The 24,155-nt window shown below is 46.0% G+C and overlaps 1 protein-coding gene across 1 annotated transcript in view; it reads right to left on the bottom strand.

The window, feature by feature from the left end:
• Nucleotides 1-24,155, bottom strand: part of LOC147692363 (cytochrome P450 2G1-like) — an 870,825-nt gene that overhangs the window by 149,382 nt on the left and 697,288 nt on the right. The window contains exon 9 of the mRNA XM_086938586.1: nt 8,870-9,011. Within this exon, the coding sequence (XP_086794712.1) occupies nt 8,870-9,011 (142 nt within the window). The remainder of the gene's footprint in view (nt 1-8,869; nt 9,012-24,155) is intronic.

The following is a 24,155-nucleotide window of genomic DNA, read 5'->3' as shown; positions in this document are numbered from 1 at the left end:
AAGATTTGGTAAAGATGTTTTCAGGGAATATCGGGGTCACGTTGGCTTCGTTGCGATCTTTCTTTTCTAACTTCCCACGTTTTGCTATTTGCCCAGGTGAGCTGCTGCACTTGCTACTATCCCCGTTTTCTCCCTCTTGTTTTCTTTTTGTTGTTTTTTTTCTGTGATCTTAGATTTATTAACAATTTCCTTTCTTTTACGGACGTCATAGTCGCCTACTAGCTGTAGTTCTATGTAAATCCGAGTTATAAGCGTCAAGATGATTTTAGGATTTTAGCCAATTCCGAGGTGGAGGTAGTGGCTTCCCCTTTCTCCTCGCACCTTGCTCCACACAAGCCGGGCTCTCACCTGTCCTCTCCTTTCTTCTCCTCTCCCTTTACTACTCCCGGGTGTTGTCAATTACTGTACTCACTGTGGTTATCGAGTCCTGACCATAGATATCCGGCCTGATAGACCTCTGATAGACCTCTGGCCCTTCCACCTGGTCCGGGCTCTGGCTCCCCTCCGCTCCGCTCTCTTCCCGCTGTTACTCACTCTGCTGCACGACCACCTTCTGCGGGGGAGAGCAGCAGGGGGCCGTTATCAGCTGCTATCTTAATGTTACTTAACGTTCCTGTGGTACCACTCCAGGGGTCCTGCCTCGCCGCTTTTTCTTTAATGCCATATTCGGCGCAACCCCCGGTTTAGTGCCAGCGACGGTCTAAGGGCTGGGCCGATTAAAGTCCTACCAGGGACTACCTGAGTTTCCCGATATTCCACAGGACTCTGACAGTGATTAGCCGGTCGATCGGCCGACCCTGTTGGTCCCGTCCGCCCCGTGCTTCCCACACTCTGGAAGGGCTGGGAGACAAAGTTGGCGCAGGCTGCGCGGCATGACTGTAGGCCAAGGCTGGAGCAATCTGCACGACTGCTCGGGGATGCGCAGGGGGGTTCGGTTTCACAGCGATTCAGCTCGGCAGCAATCCCTGCAGCTTGCCCCCACACTGCGTCAGCTCTCTAAAAAAGCGAACTGAAGAATCAGGCACTGGAGAATCTGACAGGGACTGAGACTGGAGTCAGCTGTGATCAGCAGTAGCAACAGTGGGAGTGTGGTCACCCGCCCCAGGCTGCCCAAGCAGGCCAGCAATGATGAGAGGTCCACTGCGCACCAGCCAAAGGGCCAAGCTGTCAAGCGGGAGGGTGGTCTCCGCAGTAGTGGTTCCGTGGCTCCGCTGCCCCTTGGCTCCCGAGGCTCGTGTGGGGGTACGGTTGATTCTCAGCGCCTGTCTCTCTGCCCCCAGGTCGCAGCTCCCACACCCACGTTGCTGCATGCCACTCCCGCCTCTGCTACTGCTCCAGTCCCGACACGCCAAACGGGACCAGGCTGGACCTCGGCGGCATCGGGGGGCGGGCAGGCCTGAGCTGGCCTCGTAAGCCAAATATCATCCCTCCACGTAAGTTCAGCTGGTGGATGGGAGATTAAGTGATTTGCACCAAATCACAGGATGTTGACCATCGTTGCCGAGACACAAACCTTGTTCCACAGCTTTGACATCAACTGCTCTAGCCGTAAGGCTACATCCTCTCTCGCACCAACTGTGCCAAGTCAGATTCTTTGTGGGATAGATGACCAAGAATATTCTTTAGAATACCTGAAGTTGTTCTTATGCAGGTGCCCCTGATTGTGACCTTGAAGTCCTCCAAGAGTGTAGGAGTACCTTCACTGTCCCCTTATTTAAGTCAAAATATTGTGTAATGGCTTCTCTAATTGTATTTGTGTACAGGGGGTCCAGCAGCACCTCTGACCGAAAGCGCCAAGTGAATTGACGTGGGATGCAAAGTAGAATGTGTAGGGCGAGCCTGACTGGGTTGTGGTCAGATAGCGTCCTAGGCAGCGTGGCTACTGAATATATCCATGGGTTAATCACCTCACTCACCAGCCAATAATCTAACCTCAACCAGCTCTCATGTGCCATGGACGTGTGTGTGCTTTCTATTCTGTCAGTGTTACGGTGTCTCCATGCATCTATGAGTCCTATTTCATCCATCCCGTTGTTTATGACTCGTGCCGTCTTGGGTGACTGCCTTCCCTGTTTGCTCCATTTATCTCTACCAGGGTCTAGATGTGTGTGTAGGTCACCTCCCCATATGATCTGCGCCTCAGGACACTCTCACAAAATGGTGAATATGTCTTCAAAAAGTGCATGCGTGTCAGTGTTGGGTCCGTATATGTTCGCTATGGTGAATATTTGACCAAAAGGTTTTCCATGCAAAATGGTGTATCGTCCTTCAGCGTCTATGTGTGACTTTATAACAGCAAGGTGAGAGACCTCTTTTCACCAGTATTAGAACCCCCACGGCATACGCTGAGTACGAAGAGGTCAGCCGACATCCAGCCCACCTGGCCCATACCATGCCCTCCGTCTGTTTGGTGAGGTGCATCTCTTGGAGCAGAGCTATCTTTATATCATGCATGTCTAGATAGGCTAACACATGTAGTATTTTTTTAGGGAATTCAAACCACAGACGTTCCTTGTTATGCATGCTATCTTTTCTTGTTCATAGTTTGTCATGCACTTGTGCTAGTACTATCTCATATGTATCTACCGAGTAATATGAAAAGACAATTGTATGCATATTTTTAAGCTCTGATCAATCACTTAAAAACCATAATGAGGCCCATCTCCACACACTGCATCTCCCCACCCATTTCAGCACCTCCAACTTTGCTAAAGCCATCCCAAAAACAGCAAACAGACCCCCCCATGTTGGACATAAGCACAGTCAAATGCAGGGTACACCCACTGGGGAAACGCCGGGCGCAGACAGACTCCCAGATAAAACGTGAGGTGGCTGAAGGTATGCATACACCTCCATCTAGGTTGTAAAATTTCAATACGGAAAGGAATAAGCAGCACATAAGTCCTGATTGTATCAACATATCATACTAACAGCGTGGTGTTTGAACATCTGGCTCAGCAGACTAGACCAGGACTTGGCAAAAGAGAAATAACAGTACTGATCTCTACCTACCACCCCGCAATAGTATCCATGTGACTTTTCTATATAATATTTGAAAAAACTGAACTGTGACATTTGAGCAAGACACACAAGATGATTGACGGAATGTTGAGCAAGTACATCACCACCACATATTCAGCGGGCCTTCAGATTTCTTCATCCTGCGCTTCGGGCACACTTCGAGCATGGCGTTTGAGGTTCTTCGCGTATTCCATAGCTTATTTAGGGCTTGCAAAGATTTTCGATTTCCCTTCCGCTCCAATTCGCAAGCGGGCCAGATACAACATAGCATATGGGACGGTTTCGCTATTAGCAGTTTCTTTACCACATGTATTCTCTTCTCACCGCCTGTACTGCCAATGTGAAATCGCATGAAATGCCAATGTATTTCCTTGGTAAGTTATCTTGCCCTTTTCCGGGGCCAAATGCTAAACTGAATCACGGTTCCTGTAGGAGCCAGGTGATGATCAGCCTCGGTGGTGCACCCGGGGGCAGATGAGCAGCCAGTGAACAATGAGTTCTCTCAATAATCAACACTTGGGAGAGATGTTGTGGCCCAAATTGCTCACGCAGCATAGTCTTTACATATGTTTCCAGTCGTCCGGTGTTGGTCGACTCAGGCAGGCCCGTAATTCTTATATTGTTACACCTGGATCTGGCCTCCAAATCTTCATTTTTTGCCTGTATGACAGCAAGTACTTTCTCCTTGTCAAGTGTCTTGGAGGTTACTGACTGTAGGTGGTTCTCCATGTCCGATATGCGCTTCACCTCTTCTCCCCGCCTGGCAGCATACTTGTCCAATTTGGCTGCCACATTATCCATTCTTGTATTTAGGGCTCTTATATTCCCATTAATGGACTTCAGACTGTTCTGAATGGCGATAAGCTTCGCCACCAACGATGGCGGGCTCTTAGAGAGGGCATCAAGCTCCGAGTCTGATGTGGCACGCTGTCTTGATTTTGCCGGCGTGCAGGGCTGGAATGTGAGGTGGGGCAGATCTTTATCGGACTTGTCGATGTCTGATTATAGTATGTGCTTCAATTACGTTGAGTAGGTCTAGGTGGGATTTTGATATTTTTGTTTTTGTATTTATATTTTCCTGCACTGTTCTGCTGCCAAAACGCATTACTCCCCATTTCATGCACCCTTCCAGGGAGGTTGGCTGTGTCCTAACCGGGCCCCAGGGCTTGAGCTAATGATGCCTCCGCCTCCTGTGGGCCGCTTAGCCTGCAGTTGTGCCTTTTTCAGACCTGCGTCCGTAGAATCCACTCAGTGCAATCTTTAACCCTGGAGTGAAAAAATGCAGAGCGGCGTCACCATGTATCATGCCATTTCCAGTATGACTCTGTATGCACTGTGTGTGTATTAGGGCCAGTGTCCACACGCTCCAAGCCACATAGTCACAGCCCGCTATATACTGTCAGGAACCGGGCAACGTACCTCATGGCAATTTTTGGGTAGTCCGCTCAAGCACAGCAACACAAACACAGTGAACTTCCAAGGCCAAACTCCAAGGCCTGCGTCAATGGGGCCTTTCTTTAGTAGCTGTTCCCGCTTCGCAATCTTACCGTTTCAGCAGTGCAGGATCAGCGAGCGCACCCCAGGCATCGGTAACACAGCCAGACGGCGTCAGCTCGTGCTCCAACTCATTGGCCATTCTTCAGCAGGCCTCAAAGATGGGAGGAGGGAGTGTCTTTACCTGCCAGCTCGCGTCCAGGCCTGTGCAGCGCGCGTCTCTTCTGGATCACGGTCCACTGTCCGCTATACCCTCACCTCAGGTTTGTTGCTGCACCAGGCATCATCAGGGCTCTTTACAGCAGTCCTGTCACAGTTCTTTATACTTAAGCTCACTGGGGGGGGTGCTGACTGGACTCTCCATGGCGTCTCCACTGTATTACTCATTCTGGCAGCGAGCTGGCTAGTGTTAACCTCCCTTACCGATCACAGCTTTCCTCAGGGGCCCGTCAGCATTCACTGTTGCTTATCTGCCAACAGATTCATTAGCCCCCTTCGGGCGGCTCAATGTTAAGTCGCTGAATTTCTCCTTATCATGTCACATGGCCGCCATGTTGTGCCAAAGGGCTTCTAAAGTGCCTGGTCGGTGTCCAGGGCAGCCAGAGCAGCCCTCCATCTGCCACTCACCTCTGGTTCAGTCACCTCAATCACACCTCATCTTTCATCTGGTTTTGTGCTCCGGATGACACAAAGGGAGCAGGATTTCTGCTGGATTATAGTTTCATCCGGCGGAGCTGAAATACAGCGCAGCCATCTTGCCGCACGCTCTCTAGTGCCCCAGATCCTTCTACTTATACATGGAAAATCAATCAATCAATCAGAGTACTTTTAAAGCACGCTATTTACCCGTGAGGGTGTCAAGGCGCTGAGGGGAGGGGTGCCGCTACTGTTCGAAGAGTCATGTCTTGAGGAGTCTTCTGAAGGTGAGTAGCTCTTGGGTCTGCCGTAGGTGGGTAGGGAGGGTGTTCCAGGTCTTGGAGGCGAGGTAGGAAAAGGATCTGCCACCGGAGGTCGTTCGTTGTATGCGGGGGACAGAGGCGAGGGCGAGGCTGGCGGAGTGGAGCTGGCGGGTGGGGGTGTAGAAGCTGAGTCTGCTGTTCAGGTAGGCTGGTCCAGAGTTGTGAAGTGCTTTGTGTGCGTGGGTGAGGAGCTTGAAGGTGATCCTCTTGTCAATGGGGAGCCAGTGAAGGACTCTCAGGTGGGGGGTGATGTGGCTGTGGTGGGGGATGTTGGCGATCAGTCGGGCGGAGGTGTTTTGGATGCGTTGTAGTCGTCTTAGGTGTTTGGCTAGGATTCCTGTGTATAGTGCGTTGCCGTAGTCCAGTCTACTGCTGACGAGGGCCTTTGCCACCGTTCTTCTTGTTTCAGTTGGGATCCACTTGTAGATCCTGTGGAGCATGCGGAGGGTGTTGTAGCAGGAGGAGGAGACGGCGTTGACCTGTTTAGACAGTGCATGGTCGGTGGGTGTTGGTGCTGTTCCCAGTGTGGTCGGCCACCAGGAGTCGTCCCAGGCTGAGGGGGCGGTTCCGAGGATGAGGACCTCCGTCTTGTCTGAGTTCAGCTTCAGACGGCTGTGGCTCATGCAGTCGGTGACTGCCTTCATTCCCTCATGGAGGTTGGTTTTGGTGGTGTGCGGGTCCTTGGTGAGTGAGAGGATGAGCTGGGTGTCGTCGGCGTAGAAGATGATGTTGAGGTCGTGTTGGCAGGCCACTTGTGAGAGGGGGGCCATGTAGACATTGAACAGCGTCGGGCTGAGGGATGAGCCCTGGGGGACGCCGCAGATGATGTCGATGGCGACGCTCTGGGTTCTGCCGGAGAGAAAGGACGTGGTCCAGTCAAGGGCCTTCTCTTGAATTTCGGCTTCTAGGAGGTGTATCTTTAGAGTGCGAGGGCAGACCGTGTCGAAGGCGTCTGACAAGACAAGGAGGATGAGGGCTGATGTTTCGCCGTTGTCTAGTTGGCACCTGATGTCGTCTGTGGCGGCGATGAGGGCTGTCTCGGTGCTGTGGTTTCGTCTGAACTCGGACTGGGACGGGTCCAAGATGTTGTTGTCTTCCAGGTGGCGGGCCAGTTGTTTGTTGACGATTTTCTCGATGACCTTTGCTGGGAACGAGAGCAAGGAGAGGGGCCAGAAGTTCTTGAGGTCTTTGGAGTCCACCTTGGGCTTCTTGAGGAGGGCATTGATTTCGGAGTGTTTCCAGCTTTCCGGGAATGTCGCTGTTTCAAAGGAGATGTGTATGACCTTCCGTAGTTTTGGTGCGATAGCTGCGTCTGCTTTTTTGAATACGTGGTGTGGGCACGGGTCTGAAGGAGATCCTGAGTGAATGGAGTTCATGACCTTGCGTGTCTCATTGTCATTGACATTGTACCAGGAGGTCAGGTGGTTGGTGCTGGTGGTGTTCACAGGGGAGGTGGGGTCTGGCGTAGTCGGGGCAGTCATGGTGTTAAAGCTGTCATGGATGTCAGCGATCTTGCGGTAGAAGAGGATGGCTAGTGAGTTGCACAGTTCTTGTGAGGGCGGTAAGTCATTGGCGCTGGGGTCGGAGAGTTCCTTTACGATGCTGAAGAGTTCTTTGCTGTCGTGTGCTTTGTTATCCAGGCGGTCTTTGAAGGAGGATCTCTTGGCTAATCTGATGAGGTGGTGATGTCTGCGGGTGGCGTCCTTGTGGGCTGCATTGTTGTCTGGGGTGCGTTCGTGGAGCCATATCTTCTCCAGTTTCCGGCATGTGCGTTTGGAGGTCTACAGCTCGTCAGTGAACCAGGTGGCTCTCTTGCTGGCGTGGTTGTTGGAGGGTTTCTTGAGTGGGGCAAGGGTATTGGCGCAGTCGTTGATCCACTGTCTGAGGTTGTGGGCTGTGGTGTCTGGGTTGGTGGGGTTGGTTGGAGGGTTTTAGACGAGGGTGGTGATCAGCTGGTCTATGGTGACTTTGCTCCAGCAGCGGCGAGGTAGTTGTTGGGTGCGGTGGTGCGTGGTGTAACAGCTTATAAATCCAACACCTAACTAAGGATAGGGAAAACCCTATTGAATAAACACAACAAGAAAGATGTCATCATCAGAACCTCTGTAGAACTTCTATAGGTACAGAATCAGATATAGCATAAAGCCACACAATCAGAGATGCCAAGAGAGGTCTGTACCACTCTAAGTCTAAAGGATATCTGACTAACCCTGAGGTAGATTCACTAATTAAAATGCATAAAGAGTATTCAGGTAATATGACCGTATACACATCACAGTACTTTTCCAGTTTCCAGAAAAGAACTTGGCAACTTAAACACTACTCCCATATTCCAGTCTCCGCTTCCAAAGTGTATTTGGGTTACTCCTTTCGTCCGATAGTACAAACTGGTAATTCTCCCTTTCATCTTCATTAAAGAGGTTTGACTTTCAAAATTTTTCCTCACACCTTTATATCAGAGATATACTGTGCCTTTGACTAACTAAAGAATGTCTGTGGTCTGTACCTGTAGATGAAGGGGGAAACATGCAGAAAAATAACTTTCATATTAATAATAAATGTTGCAACTGTAAGCTTAAATCCCACACTCATGCTAACTTAATAGTTTTCTTTAAATGCATAATAGTTCCACAACCTACATATAATTCAATAAATGAAGTTTTTGATAAAGGAATCAAGCTATATTATAATTTACTCTTACATACAGCATAATAGTGATACATGTATTATTAATCGAAAAAGACAACTGATCATATTTTATTAGAAAAGCATTCAACACACAAATGATTCATTCTATGTCTGAGGAAGATTTACTTATAAGCACAGGACGTCAGGACCATGTTCCTGTTCAAAGCACCTTGGTATCCAATTTTAAATAGAAAGGGTGTGGACTCTATTACTCATAGACGGCTGTCTAAGTTGGCACCACGAGTGAGTTCTGCCATCCGTGCAGCATCGTACTGAAGCACCGTTGACGTAAAAAAACTTTTTGCCCTGAGGAAGCCCAATCTGGGTGAAACGCGTTGGCTGTCATTTCTGTCAAGATATTGTCTGAAGACCACAATAAAAAATATTTGAAGAACAACCTGAAGGACCGCTACTCTTTTTTGTGAACATATATGAACACTCCGTTTTTTTAAAAACAACTCGATTTATGCACTGTACTATATATGATTGCCTCTCTGTTCTCTTTTTTGTTTGTCTAAATCAAGGTTCTTTAGCAGTGGACCTATAGAGGTGGGCAACTATGGCAAATAAGGTTTTGCTTTGACTGTCGTGTATCTATCAGGGTAGTGCAACTGTTGATTCCTACTGCTATCTGCTGTTTGTTTAGTGGTGAAATGTACTAATGTGTGACAAATGCCATTGGCTGAGAACACAGCTTTAATTTGTACCTGCAGAAAATGGCATGAAAGCATCATTCTTCTTGAAACTGCCATCATCATTCAGGAAGTTCTGAGGGTTGAATTCTTCTGGGTTACTGAATTTGTCTGGATCCCACAATACAGAACCAAGCATGAACAACACATCTGTCCCCTACAAAAGCAACACAATACAGAAACAAGAAACTATGAATACAGGCAACTAGAGTGAAATAAGCCATGAAAACTACATTATTTTGAAAGAGCACTCTCCAAAAACATTTTAACAGATTTATAGAAAACAAAACAACTAACAGAAGTAAACATGCTTTTCTCCATTTAACAATAATATCTGTTTCCACCTATCATGATGTATTTCCAGGATGTCTGTATTGTTTGGAGTAGCTAGATTGAGAAAAAGTTCTAGGGACTGTCAGGACATAGGCTTAGCTGTAACTATATATGTAGTTGCTTCCCCGGGGGTGCATGAATTTCTTTTAATAATCAAGACTGCCTAGTTGTTGCATTACAGACATATCTATGTATTAAAATGCTGATGTTGGTCAGGAAAAAGTCAAGCAAAATGAGTGAAAGGTCTGGAAAACTGTAAGAATTACTTTTTTGATTCCAATGTTGCAGAGCACCACACTAGAGTAATGTAGCAGACTTTTCAGCATGATGGGTGCTCAGATAAAGGCCATTCATCTTGTAGGTTGAGCACATTAGCATTTATCATGAGTATTCATTCAGTAACAATGATAAAATGAATACTGTTGCTATTGCTCACCTGTTGGCCAAACTCAGGCAGGTCTGTCACATTACACTGAGGATGTAAGATGACCCACCTTAAAACGTCATACGTGTGTTGTATGAAATAAACCTGAAACGGTTTTTTCCCATAAATATGTCTCCAGAGTTTCATTGGGGAGGAATTGTGTATATGTTCAAGCGGGCGGGAGTGCATGGCGGTGTGGGCACTATGCCGCTGACCGCGTGACCCGCAGGGGAACATGGGCGGGGCAGCGCCTTAGTCCCATCCGGCAAAACTCCAGCTGGCACTGGTGGGGCGCCCCGCGTCTACCATCCACAGGCCAGGGGAGGGCCTACATGTGGGAGGGGCGAACCCCCCCTATATCTACCATGGTGGCCAAGGCTCGGCCTCTCTCATCCTCAGTCTGCTCGCGGCTCAAGCGCTGTTCCCACCCTGACCCTGACCCAGCAGCTTGAGCGACGGCGCAAAGTAACAGAATGTTGTAATGTTTTTCTTTGTGTTGCAGGCGGAGTTACAGGGCGATCTGGAAGCAGACGGGTACAGTAAGGGTACCTCTGCGGCAGAAGGGTACAGTAAGGGTACCTCTGCCTGGCACAGTAAGGGTGCCTGAGCCAAGGACCAGGAGCCGAAGGAGGTTCCGGGAAACCGCGACGGCGCCCCGTTAGTCCTTCGGGCGGTTGGGGGGCCTGAACCGACCGGGGGTGTGCCACACCGCTCCGCCCCGACAGGGGGGGAGGCGGGAGTATAACAAAGTTGGTAATGTGCTGCACCGTCAGAGCATCAACTTGCCGTGCAAGATGGCTCCTTAGGGATGCGGGACAGCGAGGGGCTGCCTGCTTTGGATCGCCTGTAAGATGACCCACCTTAAAACGTCATACGTGTGTTGTATGAAATAAACCTGCAACGGTTTTTTCCCATAAATATGTCTCCAGAGTTTCATTGGGGAGGAATTGTGTATATGTTCAAGCGGGCGGGAGTGCATGGCGGTGTGGGCACTAAGCTTATTTCCGCCCTAAACCAGCCATAACATTTACGTTATTACTTCCAAGTTCTTGTACGATGCTGGTAGACTGTCTGGGACAAAGTCCAACAGTGGTTTCTGTAACTAAATCCTTCTAGATTGATGGAAACAGAAAAACACAGAAGGATACTGGGAATGCCAGCATTTCTTTATACTGAAGTTTCATGTATAAGAGTTGTGACCCTCCTTGTACCCAAGGACTGAAAAAGGAAGGATGGCATGCAAAGCCCTTTCGGCCCTAATCCTTAAATAACAAATCTATACTCTTAGAATTTAATGAATGCGACATAGTTACCCCACCAAATGTTATACGAACACAAAACAGTTTCCACATCACCATAAGCTGAATCAGACTGTGGTCTGCTACAAAAAAAAGAACTATTTACAATGTCGGTGATCTGCCCAATACAATACTAGGCCATACCAGTGTCAATAAACCATGCTTTGGCATTTTCCCATCGGAGAAATAGTCAAAGGATGTTGACACAGACTCTTTTTAATGAGGCTTATTTTTGACTAATGCGTGATATACTATATAAACATCAAAAGGTGATACAGCGGTAATTCTCCATCAATTTCTGAAGGTAAACAGGGTTTTCAAGGGTTGTTTAGTCTGCTGGCTGTGGATGTCACTTGACCTGCAGATTTCACTACGAATAAGCGTCAGAGAAACAAACAGTGACATTGCGCGACTGGCCAACTCTCTTCCTCCTTCTTTGCTCGACCCAAATACGATAAGGATTTAAACATGAGAAGGAAAAATACTGAGCTGGATGGCCAATGCAAACTGTGCATGCACATGACGAAAGGCTTGCAGCAATGTTATGCATTCCGGACATTTACTGTCATTTCTGGAGAGAAATGCTCAGTCAGGCAGACCCAGACAGATGAAAAACCTCGAGATATGTAACAAACCACCATACATGAAGGAAGTGCAATATTTAAGACAGATCATGCTGTCTAGGACTATAAGCGACACAAACGCTTAATTGTTGATGTCTTTCCGTTCGCATCTCATTCATGTGGATAATGCACGCGAAGAGATGCAATAACGCCCTCACTTCCCCAAATAAGATTCTGTGTGTATCGGTGCAGAAACCATTGGCGTTACCACATGACCTGGACTCTTTTTTGTTTACACCACATCCCTGCATGGCACGTTTGAAAAGTCCCTTTTCTTTCTTTTTTATTCCCGAGCAAATACAGAGCTGACATTTCGCTCCGTAAGGATGGTACCTTGCAAGGCATCGCACTGAAGCCAAAGGTGCCACCTCTTCAAATGAAGAGAACATTTAACTGTCAAAGCCCCGCCGTGAACAAGCCATTTAGAGCCCTCCCCAATCCCACCTGCACCTACACAACAAGGCGCAAGCTTTTTAAAGCTCCCGTGCTACGCTAGTGTCTGAAAATAGACCCCAAGTGCCTGCCTTCTGAGCGAAAATTACAACGCGGTAATCAACAGTGCCTCAGCCATTAATTACGGCAAGCGGATCTAGGCACCATAAAGTGCCTTCGGCAGTCTTATGTTTTATCACTCATCATTTTGGCTGCACCCGCGCGTTTTCTTCCGGCCATATTTCTAAGCAAATAGTACACAAACAAAACACTGTGCAAAGGGTTTGAAAAACAGCCGGTCCACGGCCATTACCATCACTGCCTCATACACGTGGTCCGTAACAAGAAGTATTTAAGAGCTAAACTGTTACTATTGAGGGGGAACCAGCCGCTCTCCACATGTTAAAACAATGATAATGAAGTCATGGGGACACTCCCTGAACCAGTGCGTCCTGGTCTGCACCCATCCACTTAAATGGCACGCTACTGATCCGAGGCGGCCTTCGTTTGTTCCTGCAGCCAGTAATAGAAGCAGGGAAGCGGTTTTAAAACCTTTGTCTTAAATGAGGGGCGATCAAAACCAATGATCTGATCGGCCTATCAAAGTCACCCCGATAAGTGGACCTTGGGCATTAGCATACTGCTGGTAGTGGTAATTGAAGATTGGTGTCCTAGATCTGGCCGGATCGAGTCTGTCCACCGAGAGGACAGATCGCTCAAGGATACGATGAACTCTGCCGAGGCTGGTGTCTGGTTTCACGCATGGCTGCCATACCTCTGCCCATAGTACCGCTGTCCTGACCGGATGTCCTCCTGGGTGAGGTGTCCTTTCGTCCTTCGTGTCTGTTACGTTCCGATCTCACGAAGCCTTTGTATGTTTTATCTGTGGCTTAGTGGGGCAGTAACTAACAGGCTACTCAGCGGTAGCCTGCTTGTGGACGTCGGAAGGATGAAAGGCAGAGTCAGCCCTTCCTGGACCTTAATCTGTGCCCCAAAAGTTCACTAAAGGCTTCGCTAGCAGGCATTTTTATCGTCTGACGTGTCCTGGGCATTGTCAAACGACAGTCACAGGTGCCTGCCCTCAAGATGCCCCCACTGCTCTTTAAATATTCGTGCGGAGGAACTTAGGCGCACCAGGGGCCCATGACACCCCAAGGAAGAAGACGTGAGAAAAGGATGGGACCCACGTGAACCACCGGCTGGAAAATGAAGCATCGCTCCCGCCTTACCCAACCAGCCTGGTACGCTGCTCGCATTGGAAAATCGTGGATGCAGAACTATACTTTTCATCCATCCGCCACTGTCCGGGGCTGCTTGAAAGTGAAAGCGGCCATGACGAGGAAAGCACGTCGTGCCCGCAGTAGGAGAAACACATTAAAAACAAGCTATAAGTAATCTAAGTAAAGAACTCGAGCCTAAAAGCAGCGTATTCCACAGTATGTAAACCGTCTCTAAAGAGCTAAATCTGCATACTTCACAGCCAGTATCGTGAGCGTGCACATTCCGGAAGTTCGGAAGCGTCACGCCTGTCGTGGGGCGGGACTTCCGTCTGCCGCGAAGCCTGCGCCCACGGAGTGGATGGCCCAGGAGCAGTCGAGACGCACAGCAGAAGTCAGGAGTGGCGGCTGAGGCCGCTGACGCGGTAAGTGGGGAGGGGTGGGGGGCGGCGGCGGTATGTGTGTCTGTGTCCGCGTGTGTGTATGCCTGTGTGCCTGTGTGTGTGTGTGTTTGCCTGCGTGTGTGTGTGCGTGTTTGTGTGTGTGTGCATGCGTGAGTGTGGCTGTGTGTGCGCGAGCGTGATTGAGAGAGGCGAGAGGTTTACTTGCGGGATGGAGCTTCTGAGGCAGGAGATGGGCACGGCGCCGTGCGCGCCCTTGAGGAGGAATCTGAGACAGCAGAGGCGCGTGCCCGAACGCTGTCTCAGATTCCTCCGAACACGCCGACAATAGGTCCTTCGTTATGCTCGACCTAAAAACCCGGACCAAGCTATCTATTCTTCACCTAGATGTGGAGCAGGGAGCACTTGCATTACCTCACCTATCTACCTACTTAAAGCTGCGTTGATTATTTTATTAACGCAGCTGGTGGCTCCTGCCTTGAAATTTTCCAACTTTTTTAAAAATCTGATGCAAATTAAAAGTGCAATTAAGTTACCAGCATTTCTGCATACTGCAAAGCTACCCAAAGGAACAAGGTATAAGGTTGTGAATAAAATTGCTTACTGCATACAACGGTTCTATAAAGCTTACAACATTCCATTGTGCCACTCATTTACTCCCCTTAAAATCTGTGTGTTGCAGGGTTTTCAGGTTCCACAAAATGTATTGCAGTCCTATAATAGGCTAGGAGTTTGTAAACTGGGAGATTTCTACAATGGCGCCAATCTTTTATCGTGGGAGGCATTCACATTGCATTGTGTCCCTCAGAGGAGCGATCTCTACTTAAGTTTCAAACAGATAATTTGTTTTCTCACGAATAAGTATACAATAATCAACGAGAAGGAAAGAATAATTACAAATCTGCCCTAGGGTTGAATTCAAGCGATATTGGTATTTTGTATAATTTATTACAACAGGGTTCGAACAAGAATCTCATAGAGCCAATGCTTTCAAAAATTGCCCAGGATACCAACTGTCGGTTTAATTTAAATGAATGGCATAGAGGGTACATATTTGGGAATAAGGCATTGAGGGTGGCAAATTTGAAGAGGATGTCCTTTCTTTCGAGGTGGTAGGTGTAGCAGACCCCCCTCATGCTACACAAATGGATCTAGCGTGAAGAAGTTGTGATATTTTATTTGAAGAAATAAATGTGGTAAAGCGCCGGGCAAGTTCAGAGAGTGCTATGTTTCGCGAGATGAAGAGAGAGCTAGAGTAATTGAAAGGGCTAAGGCATGGGTAGAGCTTGTGGATTGTTTGTTGACCCTGGACGTCGATGTAGATAGACCAAATAGCTCCCTCAATTCTCAGGAGGATTTAGAGGGTGGAAATAATTGAGCTTACATTGGATACGTCTGGTGAGAATATGTACTAATGTGGTGTGCTTTGATAATATAGGTCATTTAGGTACTTTATTTCTGATTGCTTTGCTAGATAAGGGGTGACTGTTGTTGGGGGAGATAGTTATTGTAGTTTTCTGTTTGAAAACTAGTGGGCTAAGGATATATATATAACATGTTCTGTAGTAAGAATGTACTTGAATGCTTTCATTTTAAACTAATATGTTCTATACCTTTGGTTGACATTTTTTTATATTTATTATATCTATAAATCTCAAAATGATGACCTACTGTAATGCATCAGTCATTATTTGTAAAATATCCTTGTCACTATTGCATATATTTGAAAAGGATACTTTCGGTCCCGCTGGACTGGGGTAAAGTCAAAGTTAGGGCAAACCGCAATGGAGCGCCGGCTGGCTACAGGATTCACGTTGTCCCCAGTGATCAAAGCACCTTTCCTGGTAGCAAGCAGCGAGATGCCTTGATCTTCTCCACTCAGTGAAGGTGATGCATCAGGTTGCCAGAGTCGAAAGATGTCTGGTGAATCGCTGGATTCTGACATGCAGTCAAGGGGATGCACCCCTCTCACCAAGCTGCAGTGGGAGTTATACACTGTCCAATGCATTTTATCTCTGAAGGCGAAGCGCTGGTTCTGAAGCGATACTCCAATTTTTCACCCATAAACGGAGATGATGCGCCGGTTCTGCCACACGCAGACAGAAGATGTCTCAAAATTCATGTTGAAAGTATCTGGACCACTTCCAGTGAGATAGGCTCAGGAGCAGGGGTGGAGGCTCTGATATCAAATAGTCTCAAGGGACAGGAGGCAAGCAAACAAACCCGTTGAGATCAATTGAAAGATGGCAGAGTCCAGAGAGCAGCAGGCAGCAGGGCAATAAACAGAAAAACAGGCCTTCTAGATCAGAAGTCCAGTTGTGCCATTTGAGCAGCATATTAGTTCTTCTGACAGAGGTTCAGTCGTAGGTCCCGAAGTGTCTGATTTGATGGGATCAGAGACCCAGTAATTATACCCAAATAAGCCTTTAAAGTGAGAGAGACTTCAAGCAATGGTTTTGAAGTGCACCAGTATCCTTTCAACCGAGTCCTGTCTACCAGGCTGTCTTGGGGGGTTAATCCTTCCTTTGTGTTGGGTCTGGCCACTACCCTTTGACGTGAACGTGTGAGTCCCTTCCTCCTTTCCTGCCCAGGAAGGGCCATCAGAATGTAAATGTATGTAGATTAGCACTCAGCCACACCTCGCCTTCAAGTGTTTGTGGCTTTCTGAAATGCACAAAGTATAACTGTCACCCAGCCCAGATGTTGCTGTAAGGTACTGGTTATGAGTGGTAAAGTGAGCAGAGTCCTAAAGCCAACAAAAATGAGTTCAGAAAATGGGAGGAGGAAGGCAAAAAGGTTGGGGGTGACACTGAAGGAAGGGATAGATCCAACAGACCTTGATCCCACATTTGGTTCTTTCTTGATGCACACTATTTGAGGCTATGCACAGCTATCCTTTGCAAGTACTAACCCGTAAGACTGTTTTACTTATTACAATCACATTGCAATGTCACATTAGTCATCTGTGGCTCTGTCAGTACAACCACCACAAACAACCTTCCCAAACAAACTGGTACTTTAGACTCAGATGTGTTTTTTGCTGCTTTACTTTGCTTCTTTACTCCTGCTCTCTGCTGTCTGCTGTCTGCTGTCTGGTATGGATGGAAGTGTAGCTTATTATTCTGCTATTAATAAAGTCTTTGAAGGGTCCTAGGTGGTGTCACATGATTCTACTGAGCCAACATTTGAGGCAACAAATGTGTCCATTTTGCAACAATATATTTCTCAAAGTCTGGGTCAGCAAGGCCATCCATCCCTAGGGCCTCTGCACTCCAGTTTAGTGTGATTTCCACTAGGAGGTGAAAGGAGTGCCTGCATGCTATCAGGATCTACATAGGTCTGTTGTACATGTGCAAAAGTAATTAAGTCTGGACAGTGATCTGTGAAAAAAATGTTTGCTTCCTGTTAAAAGGGTAAAAAAAGTGCCATATGCCCACTAAACTCATAGCCTCGAGGAATCAGGAAAGAGACATTTTGCCACTTATTGCATATGTATAAAGTGATTTATTATCTAAATCCCAGTCTGCTAATCCGCTGAAGTTACCACCTATGATGAGTTATTCTGAAGGAAGTGTTGAGAGAAGTGTACCTAGATGTTTAAAAAGTTGAGCGCTCAATGGAGGGGGCAGACACATTAACAAATGACATCTGATTATCTATTAAGAATCCCAGAACTACAAAATAACAGCCCTGCGGTCATTCTATGTTTCTGTAAATCGAAATGAGAAACGTGCCTTACAATAGGATCATTACTCAAGGCGATCCTCTAACAAAACCCATGCAATATCCTAGAGAAATCCTGGCATTTAGCCACTATAACATGAATTTGCTGGAGTATTGCCATGTCCCTATTGTTTCACCCTCTGAGAGTTCCACTCCAATTTAAATTTATTTGTGTAACAAGTCATTTACATTACCACATGGCAATTTTAGTGCAGCCACACAAGTCTGGTGTATCACCCATTGCTGCAGTGCTGGATACCATAGGAGTTTGTGTAGTACATGTCAATGCATAGAGAGTGTGTGATTTGTTACACATCTGTCCCGTAACCTATTTAATCAAACATGAAACACACAAAAAAATGAAACCTATAAACCCAATGCCAACACCCTGCAACATGAAACCATTGTAGAGTGGAACCTTATACCAACACCTAAAGGCATAATGCCTAACTTAGTACTATGAAATGTTGAAACAGCACTCAGAAAGTGCACACTAAAGAAAGGGATTAAACAAGAAAGAGAAGTGGGAGAAAATAGGGGAACATTCACAATCAAAAGAAAGTCTTTCAGAGTAGCAAGGTTGTGTGATGGACCAGTTGTTCAATTTGCATAACTACTTGCCAATTTATCCCACTACCAATCGCACAGCCAGGTAACCAAATGTGTGATTGCAGTTTAGTGGATGTACCAGTCAATTAGTGTGATGAATGGTCTATAGTAAGTAGCCACACTGTTTTGCCATCTCCTCTGTGAACAACGCTACTGCTCTCCTGTCTCATGCCTACAAAGATTCACTCCACATTGTCTTGACACCCACTATGTGGGCGGACCTCTTACACTGATAGTGACAGGCTGCACTGTCCTAATACAACCCCCTTACTTCTTGAGTGGGTCAATCTACTACCACAACCACTCATGGAGCTGCTGACCCCTTTGAAGAGCTCTTGGCATGCTTACACATTTCAGTAATGTCATTCCAGTAAGTCCCGCAGGGCAAGTACAATTCTGCTACTTTCTCCTTGATATCGACCGTATTCATTAAGACCCTTTTCTACCAAACTGATATACTCTAGGAATTTACTTTAACAACTGACGCAGACTGTGGTCCTGTGAGCTGCTAATAGGCATCCCACATCCTGTCTGCCCTGATCAGGCCTCAACATTTCTAAAGACGTTGAAATGCTGGTAATGCAACACACAGGGATACCTGATAATATATTGTAGACCAAAATTATCCAGACCACAGTCTAGTTGAACAAAAATTTCAGCTGTGTGTCTTTCTTTATGTACACACTATGGGCCCGAATCACAGAAGGAAACTGAGACGAACGCCTAACTACCGCTTTCGGAATTCACAAAGGGCATTTTTCGAGTAGTAAAGTTAGACTTTTGTCCCAGTTAAACTTCTGATTTGGTCTTAACTTTAAATTTTTGGTCTCAGTCAATATTAAGACCAAAACTTAACTTCAACTGAGACAAAAGTCTAACTTTACTGCTCGTAAACGCCCTTTGTGACTACCGAAATTCGTAAAGTATGACTTTTGTCTGTTTACCTTTGTGAATCAGGCCCTTCATATGTGAAATATGTCCTTCCTTACGCTTGTGTAATCAATAGAGACACAAAGCACCTTCTCTCAATAAGAAGTTATAAAGTGTGGCAAAACACCCATGAAAGTCTTTTTTTTTTTTTTTTTTATTTTATTTAAAAAATTTTATGGCACATCATACAACAATTTGTCATTTACATACACAGAGATCTCGATACACAGTTTAACCCAAATAATTACTATGTATAAAAAAAAGGAAAAATTATAAGTCATCAACACTATCAGGTGGAAAACAAGCCTTATAAATTATTAACCAAGGGGTATCCTTACTCTCTCCTTCCACCGATATATAGGATTCCAAATTTTTAATCCCAATTTTCTAGTTCTTTTACCCTTCCTGGCGTATATACCTTTTTCAAGGTTAAATATCCCTAATAACAAAGCAATCCATTGTTGTAATGTGGGGGGGATAGGGTCCCGCCATGCTCTTGCAATTAATAGTCTGTACACAGCCATCGCTAGGAATATAAATTCAGTATTATTGTCCCTATAACCCCTAACCCCTAGCATGATAACCATTGGTGTTAAAGTCTCGTTTACACCCAGAGTAAACCTCATAAAATCTTCAATCTCCTTTCGTAGATTCTCTAATTGGGGACACAGTGCGAAAATGTGAATACTATCTGCTACTGGAGCATTGCATCGAAAACAAGTTGTCCCTGTGGTCGCCCCCCACTGTGCAATGCGGTCCGGTGTATGATAGAGTTGAAATACAGTTTTAAAATGCTGCGATTGAAGAGGAGCAGAACACAGCACAGAGCATCCTAACTCTATTGAATCCAGAAAGAATTGACTCTGTACACCTAGTTTCCCTGCCCATTTATCTCCAAATTTCTCAGTATCGTCTTTTTTTAGGCCTGCTAGATTGGCATAAAAGAATCGTATAGAACACACTCCCCCCTGAGCTAGAGATTCCATAAGGTTACTTTTCCGAAATCCGGATTCTCCCCCCTTTTTCTTACCCAAAAAGCTCCTGATTTGCAGATACTTAAAAAAACTATTTCTTGTAATGCCAAATTTACCCATCAGATCTGAAAATTGTGATATATTCCCATCCGTTCCCATCAAATCCCCTATACTTTTTACGCCTTGCATATCCCATTCCGCCATTATAGAATCTGAAAATATCAAGGGGGGTAGTGTTCTATTCCTGTACAATCTAGTATACCTATTGTATCTTCCTAGTCCGCACTTCTTTGCTACTGCTATCCAGATATTATATGCAGCTTTAACTGTTTTAAATATTACAGCAAGTTCCAAGCTGTTTTTGAAATCTTGGTTCAGAATGCCAACGAGGCTGCAATGAGTGCAGGATGCAAAAGAAGGCAGAGAAAATAAAAGCGGGAAGCCCGGCGAAACTGACTCTAGCAAAGCCCCTAATGCTAAAGAGAAAGTCAAGACGGAAATGAAGCAAGACACCAAACATGATACAAAAATGGATACAAAAGTATCACAGAACGCGGCTCAGAAAGCCGGTCCTATTCCCAAAAAGCCAACTCTGAGGAAACCGGGCGGTGACAACCCAGCCGCGGCTAAGGATAGTGGAAACACCAAGAAGACGAAAGAGAGTGCTATGCGCCAGCCTTCAGTGACGGAAAGCTTTTCGAATATACCTTTGAATCCGGGCGGGATCTGCAGCGGTAAGATTGTATCCGTGTCCGATGCTGGTCCAATACCGGCTGCTACAGTTGCCGCGGAAGTTAAAGGAGTTGTGGATCCTGTCAGCAAGGTCCGCGGGCCGACACCGACAGTGGGAGAGGGAGAGAAGGCAGTGAAGGGCGCCAGCACGGGCGCTGGGATAGCGGTAACCAAGCAACAGGGAGAAAGACCCGCTGCAGGGAAGCCGGCTGAGGCGATGCCTGCATCCACTGTTAGCGCTGCTGTCAGACAGGGGATTGAGAGAGATGCAGAGGGTGAGAGTACTGCAGTGGCCACTTCTGCACAGCTCTCAAGCAAATGGGCCCCAGGAGAACATCATACACTGCATAAGGTTGGTAACGAAGTGCTTGAGGTTAACGCTCTGAATGCGCAAGTATCAGATAAAGATAGCGGCTTGACAATATCTATGCATTGCGATGAAGGATTAGCGAATGGCTTGTTAACAACTGACACTGCACAAGCAATGCCTCCGCTATGGGAGAATGAAGTAGAAATGAATTGGGAAAGAGAAGGAGGGAAATCAGGCGGTGAATCATCAGCTTCTACCTCCCATTCCACTGAATTGCATTTTATATCTGAGGCAGCCTCCGCGGAGAGGTTCTACTCGGTAGAAGAAGACTCCCAGTCACAGTCGCTTCCTACTGGAGAGAGTTCTGATGAATCAACTGGGGGAGATACAGGTAGCAGCTCTCCGGTTCAGAAATATACTCAAAAAAAAGTCTATCCAGAAGAAAACCATCCTCAGCAAGCAGCACTACAGACCCCACTAAAAAACTAGCCTGGGATTACTCTACTACCACATTCTCCTTTTTAGAGCAGGATAGCCCGGCTACAATGATTGGAGAGCAGGGTTCTTTGCAGCCCACACAACCACCTGTTACTCTGGATCTATTATTCAACACTTTGAAATTGATGCAATCCGAGGCTAGAGGGGAAAGTAGGAGAGCTAGGCATGAGGCTAGAAAGGTACAGAACAAATTGAGGAAGATAAGTCAAAGGCAGGACGAGATGGCGGAGAGGGTGGCACACGTAGAAGAAAGAACTGGGAAAGTAGAGGACGACCTGAGAGAGATTAAATCATACAAGGAAGAGCATCAGAAGGTTGCTGAAGATGTTAACTGGAAACTCGAGGATTTTGAGAATAGACAGCGTCGAAATAACATCAGACTGCTAGGAATTGAAGAAGGACTGGAAGGAGGAGACATCAGATTGTTTGTGGTGAATTTGTTAAAAGGAGCTTTCCCAGAACTAACATCATGGCAATGGGAACATGAAATCTAAAGAGCCCATCGCTTTCCGTTCTTTAAAAGAGGACAGGAAGGGGCCCAAGGGGGTAAACCAAGGGCAATTTTGATTTTTGTTGGAAATTTCCTGCTAAGGCAGCTGATCTTAGATAAGGCCAAACCTGAGTCAAGAAAGTCTTTTAATAACGTGTCATTTTTTGCAAGGCCGGATTTTTGCCATGCTACGGTAGAGCGTAGATGGAGATTGAGGCAGCTGATTCCGAGTATACAATCTCTGGGTTCAGAAGCCTACCTTCTCTACCCAGCAAAGCTGAAAATAGTAACTAAAAGTCAGGTTAAGTTCTTTTTTTCTGAAATTAAAGCAAAGGCCTTTATGATTGAAGTTTTGGGGTATAAGGACAGTTAACCAGAATATAGTAACTGTTTATTTGAAATAGAGGGGGGTAGGAAGGCGGGGAGAAGTGGCGACTGCTGATTCTCTGGCGATCACACATAGGTCATGCTTGACCTATTTGCCTGTAGGGGAGGGTGGGGGTGGGTTAGGCTGGGGTGGAGAAGGGGGGGAACACTAGAGGGGGGGAAAAAATGGCGCACATCATTTGCAGTAGTGTATACACAGAGCTCTGGTAAAAAGATGGTATTGTTTTTAAGTATATGGTGGAATAAGGAAACAAAGAGAGTAAGAGGAAACTGGGAGAGTAGGACGGACAGGATGGATATAATTCTTGAAATTCTGAATGGCATGTAGAATTATGTCAATGAATGTGTGTGGCCTTAACGACCTCCAGAAGAGATTAAGGGTCTCTGCTTTTTGTAAGGCATTAAATCCAGATCTGATCTGTCTCCAAGAGACCCACGTTGAGGGAGGTAAAGGTTTTTTGTTAGGACAGCTGGGGTTCGAAGTATTAGCTTACACTACACAAGCTTCAAAAACACGAGGGGTGGCAATCTTGGGAAGGGGGAGAGAGTGTTTGGTGATTAGGAAGAAGGTAGATAAGTGGGGAAGATGGGTTATGGTGGAAGTAGTATTCAGAGGAGCTAGATTTACCTTGGTCTCAGTCTATGGCTCAACAGCCGATGAATCAGACATATTTGAATTTTTGGATCAGGAATTGACAACATGGGTGGATCCTATCGTATGTTGTGGGGATTTTAATATTAATCGACCAGCCAGTATAGAGCTTCAAAGGAATTTTGGTTATACTGGGCATAAGAAGAGGGTACATAAGGCGATAGTAGATCTGGCTACACATAATGCTTTATCAGATGTATGGGCAAATTTGAATCCAATGAGTGATGGGGACACTTTTGTTTCAGCGCCCCATAGAATTACTGTTAGATTGGATTATTTTTTAATCTCTAATGTGCTGTTATCTAATGCATCTATTACAAAGTTACCTCGTATGATGTCAGATCATAACCCGTTACTATTGACATTGAATCTCAGCGGAATAAGCAGAAAGGTGTACAAATGGACATTTGAAAGAGCGCTGTTGAAAGACGAAAGCTACTGTAAGCATATGATGAAATGGATAACCGAATTTTGGCTTAATAATAAGGGGAGCACAAGTAGTGGTAATGTTTGGGATGCTTTTAAAGCAGGGATTAGAGGCGAAACAATTAGTTTTACATCTTTTTGACGGAAAGTTGAAAGAGAGAAGTCTGAACAACAGATGAACTCACTTTTGGCTGCAGAAGCAGAACTTAATAGATTGATTATAGCCGGGAGTCCACTAGATCAAAAAATATTAGAAATAATGATGTTAAAGAATGACATTGCTGAAATGGTTACAAATAGAATAGCCATAAACTACCTCGCAAAGAAGGAACAGGTGTTTGAATATAGTGAGAAGGTGGGGCATATCCTCGCTGTTAGGACGAGGCAGAAAGCTAATGCTGGTGATATTAAAAGCATGGTAGATAACTTAGGAAATGTGATATTAGATTCGAATGGTATAAGGAATGAATTCTGGGAATACTATACGAACTTATATGACAGTGACAACAGGATGGGATCCAAGGAAATAAATAGGGAAATGAGAGATTATTTGGGGAATATACAGCTAGATACGCTGGAATTAGAAGATCAGACTAAGCTAGATTCCGATATAACATTAGAAGAAGTTGCATTAGCACTTGCGGAACTCCCATCTTCTAAAGCCGCAGGCCCAGATCTCATTCCAATTGAATTTTATAAAACATTTTTTTCCTCTATAAGTGCGGAGCTTTTAGATACGCTCTTACAAGCACAGAGAGAAGTCTCAGTTCCAGATTCATGGGGAGGCACGGAGATCATTGTCATTCTTAAAAAGGGCAAGCCTCCTACAACACCAGGGTCGT

Source organism: Lissotriton vulgaris, chromosome 9 (assembly GCF_964263255.1).
Source record: "Lissotriton vulgaris chromosome 9, aLisVul1.2, whole genome shotgun sequence".
NCBI lineage: Eukaryota > Metazoa > Chordata > Amphibia > Caudata > Salamandridae > Lissotriton > Lissotriton vulgaris.
This window is presented reverse-complemented; position numbering and strand designations above follow the sequence as displayed.